Raw genomic sequence first — 7,364 nt, 5'->3', positions numbered from 1 at the left:
CCGCAACCAGCAGGACAGGCGCTGTCGGGGGAGGAGCGGGGAGGCCGAGAGGTGCACCAAATTAGGGGAACAAAGAGCGGGCCCCTGGGCTGGGAGGAGCTGGTGGGCGCGCTGGGGGCCAGAGCGCCGTGGGGAGCGCGAGGGTCGCACCCGGTACCCGGAGCTACGACCTGGGCTGGGGACGCGGCGGCGCCGTGGTCCCACGGCCTGGCCCGAGGCCAGCAGGTGCCCCTTCCGGGAGGCGGCCGGGCCGGGGTCCGAAGGGTTAAGGCCGCCCGGCCGCCCCTCCCCCTCCTCTCTTCTTCCCCACCCCCCCCCCCGCCTCCCCGGACCTCTCCCCGGGGCGCGGGGCTCGGGCGCTCGGGCGGGCCGGGGCGGGGCCTGACGTCCGCAGGCGGAGCGAGCCCTGCCGGCTGCTTGGCTTCAGACCCGCCGGGCTCCCGCCGCGCGCGCTGTCCCTGGAGCGCGGGGACGCGGCCCGGAGCCGGGAAGATGGCGAAGCGGCTCTGCGCGGGGAGCGCACTGTGTGTCCGCGGCCCCCGGGGCCCCGCGCCGCTACTGCTGGTGGGGCTGGCGCTACTGGGCACGGCGCGGGCGCGGGAGGAGGCGGGCGGCGGCTTCAGCCTGCACCCGCCCTACTTCAACCTGGCCGAGGGCGCCCGCATCGCCGCCTCCGCAACCTGCGGGGAGGAGGCCCCGGCGCGCGGCTCCCCGCGCCCCACCGAGGACCTTTACTGCAAGCTGGTGGGGGGCCCCGTGGCCGGCGGCGACCCCAACCAGACCATCCAGGTGAGCGCAGGGCGGGCCGTGGGGCATCTTCCGGGGGCACTCGGACCCGGAACGCCGGCCCGACCCCAGGGGGAGCGTCGTGGGCCAGGGCGAGTCCAGGTGCGGACTCTCTGGTTCCGCATTTTGGGGGCCCAAGAAGGCACCCCGACCCGGCTGCTCCGTCTGGGCCGGGAAACTTCGCGTCCCTCCGGGAAGGCGGAATTCAAGTCCCCGGCATGGACCCGGGGGCGGCCGGGCGCCGGTCCAGTTCGGCTGCGGTGACCGGGGCGGGAGGGGGGCCGGGCCCAGTCCCTGGCGGCCCCAAGTCCGGGATCCCGGGGAGGGCGGGACTTGGCCTCCGCTGGCTGCTGCCGGTGGGGAGGGGGCGCAGCTCCGCCCTACCCGGGACAGGCTGGAACCTGCTGGCCTCTGGATGGGGTGGGAGGGGCCAGCCACCTGAGGCTCCCACGGCCCCCTCTCAGAGGCGTCTAGGGCTCGGCGAGACCTCCAAAGTAGGGGCGGGCCAGCTGCGAAGTTTTAACTGGGGCTGGGAACACGTGGCTCCCAGGAGGGGCAGAATCTCTGCCCAGCAGGTGGTAGGGTCTGGGGGGCTTCGTTCTCCCTAAGAGATGTGGTTTCAGGCCCTGAAGAACCCCTGGGGTGCATGTCTCCTCCCCAAGAAGCCTTAAACCTGTAGGCAGATTCTGTTGGCGGGCTTCGTGCATGGACACCTAACCTGGAAACCAAGGCTCCTGGCCCTCTAGACTTAGGCTGGGCCTGGGGTCAGTCCTGGGTGAGGAGCAGCAAAGTCAGCTCCAAGGGCTCCCAAACGGCCGCTCTAGGCCCATTCGCCACCTCAGCCCCACCTTAGGGAGAGTCTAGGTGGTGCCCAGATTCCCACAGCTAACCCCCGCTGGACCCTGTTCTGGCTGGGGGGCTCCAAGCAGGTGTCAGCGGCTTTCCAGGGCTCAGTTCCCCCATCTGAAGTGTGGGCTTTTGACCTCCTATCTCAGAGGACTGTGCTGGGCTTAAGGAGAGAATGGTGAGCCCAGGAGTCCGGGGAGGCTCCTCCCCCTCCCCCAGGGCCAAGGTGGTGGGGCAGGCAGAGGGCCCGTGTAACCTGAGCTGTCTCCTCCTGGGTACCTCCACCTTCCTGGAAGGGGAGACTAGGGCAGGGGCGAGTAGCTGGAGATCTGCCGGGTGGGGGCAGAGGGCCCTGGAGCAAGACTTTGTGGGGATGAATGGAGGAGCCTGGGCTGGGCCTGCCCCCTCTGCCTGCCCCACCACCTTGGCCCTGGGGGAGCGGGGAGGAGCCTCCCCAGACTCCTGGGCTCACCATTCTCTCCTTAAGCCCAGCACAGTCCTCTGAGATAGGAGGTCTCAAGCCCACACTTCAGATGGGGGAACTGAGCCCTGGAAAGCCGCTGACACCTGCTTGGAGCCCCCCAGCCAGAACAGGGTCCAGCGGGGGTTAGCTGTGGTAATCTGGGCACCTCCTGGCTGCCCCCTTATCTGGTCGACTCAGAGGGGCCGGGTCTCAGGAGGGAGGGCCTGTGGCTGTCTCCTTGCCTGCTACTGCACCTCAGAGGGCCTGGCTGAGCGTCCCCAGCTGAGATTTTGCCGTTTTGGCAGGGGAGGCTCCAGGTGCCCTCTGAACCCTCAGACCACCCCCAACCACCTGCCTGTGCTGCATGGCTGGGGGCCACAGGCCCCCTCCCGGATCTGTCTCCTCTGTGGGGGCGTATTACCCCCGTCTCATGAGTAAAGGGCCAGCCTGTAGTCAACGCCCCTCTTCCTCTGCCTCAGCTGTGTGGCTTCCCTCTGTCAGCCTCAAGCTCCCTGTCTTTTAAATGGGCACAGCGTGCCGGCCCCCATCACCTGAGACTGTGAGCTTGGCCTGAGGAGCCTGGGAAGCGGCCACAGTTTCAGTGGCAGCTATGGGCTATGGTGCTCCACGCCTCAGAGCCGACGTGGATGAGAAACCAGCCGGCCTCGCCCAGCTCATTTCTAACAATAGAGGCGAACCCTTCTCTTCCAAAGTCTCTGTGGGGAAAAGAAAGAGATCAGCCTGTTACTGTGTCTATATAGAAAGAAGTAGACATAAGAGACTCCATTTTGTTTTGTATTTGTGATGCTGTTAATCTGTGACCCTACCCCCAACCTTGTCCTTTGCAAGAGACATGTGTTGCGGTGACTCAAGGTTTAATGGATTTTGGGCTATGCAGAATGTGTCTTTGTTAAACAAAATGCCTGAAGGTAGCTTGCTGGTTAAAAGTTATCACCATTCTCTTAATTTCAACTACCCAGAGACACGTACATGGCCAAAGGTCGCAGGGACCTCTGCCTAGGAAAGCTAGGTATTGTCTAAGGTTTCTCCCCATGTGATAGACTGAAACTATGCTGCTAAAAGGTTTATGGAGATGTTTGCATATGCATCTCAAGGCACAGCATTTTCCTTTGAACTTATTCATGTCAGAGAGGTTTTTGTTCATATGTCTTACTGCCGATTTCCTCTTTTTTCTTTGATCCTATTGTCCTGCCACTCCCCTGTCTTTAAGATGGTAAAGATAATTATCAATAAATACTAAGGGAACTCGGCCGGGGCGCGGTGGCTCACGCCTGTAATCCCAGCACTTTGGGAGGCCGAGGCGGGCGGATCACAAGGTCAGGAGATCGAGACCACGGTGAAACCCCGTCTCTACTAAAAATACAAAAAATTAGCCGGGCGCGGTTGTGGGCGCCTGTAGTCCCAGCTACTCGGGAGGCTGAGGCAGGAGAATGGCGTGAACCCGGGAGGCGGAGCTTGCAGTGAGCCGAGATCGCGCCACTGCACTCCAGCCTGGGCGACAGAGCCAGACTCCGTCTCAAAAAAAAAAATACTAAGGGAACTCAGAGACCGGGGCCGGCGTGGGTCCTCTGTAAGCTGAGCGCCGGTCCCCTGGGCCCCCGCTTTTCTTTCTCTATACTTTGTCTCTGTGTCTTATTTCTTTTCTCAAGTCTCTCGTTCCACCTTACGAGAAACACCCACAGGTGTGGAGGGGCAGGCCACCCCTTCAGTCTCAAGCCCCGAGCAGTGAGTGCCCCTGTTCTGAGGCTGCCAGATATGTAGAAAGATCGGCTGGTAGACGTAAGCTGGATGGCCTGTGACCTTGGACGCCTTCTTCATCTGAGAGCCACAGGTCTGCTGACTGCCCTGGCCGCGGATTGGGCATGTGAGAAGGCCTTGCCAGCCAGTCTGGAGTAGAGCCGCGGGTGGGGCAAGGCAGGCAGGCACAGGAGGTGCCCAGGTGATGAAGCTGCAGCTCCATCCAAGGGGGCTCACTAAGGCTTTGGGGCCTGGAGCTGGGCAGTGCTGTCTCAAGGCTGCAGGCCAGGGGCTCTCAGGGACCCTCTGCAGGAGACGCACATTAGCTGGGCATCCCAGATGGGGGTTGGGGTGAACTCTGCTGGGCAGCTGGTGCAGGCAGAGTGCAGGGGGAGGTGGTGGCCCTTGCAGCCTCAGGTGGGCATCAGGGGATCCCCGGCCGGCCCAGCCTGGGAAGGTGGGGACTGGGCAGCCAGGCCAGCGTGGTGACTTATTGGAGGGCGAAGTCCTTATCAGCCCCTCTGCTGTTTCCTGGCTCTGTTCTCATGGGACCCTCCGCAGCGGAGGTGGTAGGAGCCTGATTTTCCCAGCCCTGTCCTCTGTGGCTCAGTGAGTGGCCGAATGGTGACTGGAACTGCCTCCCAGTAACTGGACCAACTCTGGCCCTGGCAGGGACTGAGCAGTTTCTTCCCTGACCTGGAAGAGTAGAGACTGACCCTTGACCCGCAGCCTTCCACTCCGCTTCCCTCTGCTGCTCGTGTGTCTGGGAGGGTCTTGACCAGCAAGCAACCTTCCCTGGAAGGCCTGGCTGCCCCAGCCAGAGGGCCTGCCCACACCTACCTTCTCCAGGCACCCCCGGCCCCACCCTGAGCAGGACCTGTGTGTGCCGTGCTGTCAGTGAACTCCTGAGTTTGGGGGTCACCATCTAAGCTTGGCAGTGCGGCCTGCGGGTAGGACTCGTGGTGCTTAACTGGGTGTCTTCAGTTGCTCTAGCCCCATCCACGAGACTGCTTAGGTGGTGAGCTGGGTACACAGTGGGAATAAGGCGGGTGTGGACCCTGCCACTGCAGAGCTCTGGGGGACCCCAGCGAAGTCCCCAGATAATTCCAGATCTCAGGCATGCAGTAAAGGAAGTATAGCAGTGGCCACACTGGGGGCTGTGGACTCAGGGGCCTCAACCCCAAGCCTGGGAGGATGCCTTTGTGTGAACAAACAGCAGGTCTGGTTTCCCTGGGGGGGTATGGCAGCCAGGACCCAGCTCTGCCCCTTCTCCTGGTCCCCGCCCCGGCTCCCAGCACTACCCCTCCCCTCCAGGATGTAGGCCAGGACCCCGCTGGGAGCCTCCTCTGTTCCCCACTCACCCATGCAGGGCAGGCCCGGGACAGAAGCGGCTGCCAGGCTGTGTGTGTGAGCCATTCATCCTCACGGTGGCCCCAGGCAGGTGCAGCCTTGTCCCTACTCTTCAGATGGGGACATTGAGGCTCAGCGGTTGCTGTGACTTGGCCTCTTCCCAGGACTCCGAAGCGGCAGCCAGGAGGCCCAGGCCCACCTGCCGCTGCCCACAGCTCCACCCTGGGGCCGGTCCCCATAGGCCGCCGCAACAGCTTAATTCTGTCTCTCTGGAGACCCTAATCCAGAAGCCTGTGGGCAGGATCTGGAGGTGGGGCGGGGTCTGGCCGCCTGGATCCCCACCCTGATGGTCCTTCTGTCTGCAGCTCTACCTTCCTCCCCTTTCTGCCCCCTGCCTTGCCGCATTTTGTCCAAGCCTTTCTGGAGCCCCTGGCAGGGCCAGCAGGGAGGGGTGGCCATGCCTTGTCCCGCCCCTGCCCCTTTTTGCCCCCTTGGCTCTAGACACATTGATCCACCTTGTGGTTTGTTTGTTTGTTTGTTTGTTTTTGAGACGGAGTCTCGCTCTGTCGCCCAGGCTGGAGTGCAGTGGCCGGATCTCAACTCACTGCAAGCTCCGCCTCCCGGGTTCACGCCATTCTCCTGCCTCAGCCTCCCGAGTAGCTGGGACTACAGGCGCCGCCACCGCGCCCGGCTAATTTTTTGTATTTTTAGTAGAGACGGGGTTTCACCGTGGTCTCGATCTCCTGACCTTGTGATCCGCCCGCCTCGGCCTCCCAAAGTGCTGGGATTACAGGCGTGAGCCACCGCGCCCGGCCCACCTTGCGGTTTACTGTGAGACGCCTCTGCCCCCAGGGCTCGTTGCACTGGCACCCCCTCTGCCTGGAGCACACTCTGGCTTACCATGTAGGGCTCAGACGCCACCCCCCTAGAGAGGCCCACTGAGATTTTCCCACCCAAGGCAGATACCCCTCTCCGTCCCTGTTCTTCCTCTTTCCTCCTTCGTGCCATGAGCAGCTCCCATGAGCCACCTGCCCTGAGTCGGACGAGCCTCAGGTGCTTAGCGCACGTTTGCTGAGCAAGTGGGTGAGGGGGGTGCAGAGGCTGGGCGTGGAACCCGCTCAGTGGGGCCAGGATTCGTCTCAGGGCAGGAGGGTGACGAGGAGGAAGGGGGTCCCCGGCCCTCCTCAGCTGTCTGACCCTTCTGTTCCCTCTGCAGGGCCAGTACTGTGACATCTGTACGGCTGCGAACAGCAACAGGGCACACCCCGCGAGCAACGCCATCGATGGCACAGAGCGCTGGTGGCAGAGCCCGCCCCTGTCCCGCGGCCTGGAGTACAACGAGGTCAACGTCACCCTGGACCTGGGCCAGGTAGGGGCCTTCTTTGCCTGCTACAGCGCCCGTCTCTGTGTCTGTGGCTGTCGGGCCTACCTTGGGCCACTGGACCAGAAGGCGAGGTCTCCACCCTGAGCGAGATCTGGGGCCTGGGAGGCTGGACTCAGTGGGAGGGGACAAAGGCATGACAGTGGTCACCTTTTGTTTGTGCTTTCAGCATCCCCACGACCCAGGGAAAGGGGGTGCTGATGGGGGTGCTTCCAGAGGCCACAGAGTTTGGGTGGAGGTGTTGAGTAGACAGCTTGGGGCCAGGAGGGCAGAGGTGCTGTGAGCAGTGCACCCTGCTGTTTAAGGAATTCCTGGCGGGTGCGGGAGGGGCCGCAGGAATGCAGAGGAGGCTGGCGGAAGTGGACATTCCTGGGATACCTGTGCCGAGGTGGCGGCTGCTGAGGGTTAGGCGGGGTTGGGTGTCTGCTCTCTGGTCCCCAGCTCTGGGCTCTCCTTGGCCTTGGAGGCCCCTGTACAAGCAGGAGGCTGAAGCTGGGTACCTCCAAGCGAAGAGTGAACCCCCTAAGGTGGGCCTGCCTCGGTGCCAGCCCTGAGCAGCCCCAGATAAGGGGTGACTTGGCCTAGGTACCCGGGCTTGAGGTCTTGGCCTGTAAAACGGGCCAGTAATCTTGGTGCTTCTTGAGTCAGGGACAGTGATGGGGCAGGTGGAGGAGGCTGGGCCTGAGAGCAGCCAGTGCCTGGAGTGGGGGCTCCAGGGCTGACACAGAGGTCTGCGTCCCGGCTGGCTTGGTCGCTGTCCCAGTGTGTGACACGTGGGTC

At 63.2% G+C, this 7,364-nt stretch overlaps 1 protein-coding gene across 4 annotated transcripts in view; it reads left to right on the top strand.

The window, feature by feature from the left end:
• Positions 1 to 425: 425 nt before the first annotated feature.
• Positions 426 to 7,364, top strand: part of LAMA5 (laminin subunit alpha 5) — a 58,634-nt gene continuing 51,695 nt past the window's right edge. For all 4 annotated transcript variants that reach the window (XM_065523370.2, XM_065523371.2, XM_065523369.2 and 1 more), the window contains exons 1-2: positions 426 to 789; positions 6,420 to 6,572. In XM_065523370.2, coding sequence (XP_065379442.1) covers positions 493 to 789; positions 6,420 to 6,572 — 450 coding nt within the window. In that variant the 5' untranslated portion in view covers positions 426 to 492. The remainder of the gene's footprint in view (positions 790 to 6,419; positions 6,573 to 7,364) is intronic.

This window comes from Macaca fascicularis, chromosome 10, assembly GCF_037993035.2.
Source record: "Macaca fascicularis isolate 582-1 chromosome 10, T2T-MFA8v1.1".
In the NCBI taxonomy this organism is placed as follows: domain Eukaryota; kingdom Metazoa; phylum Chordata; class Mammalia; order Primates; family Cercopithecidae; genus Macaca; species Macaca fascicularis.
The sequence above is the reverse complement of the archived record's forward strand: the minus strand, read 5'-3'. Positions and strand labels throughout refer to the sequence as shown.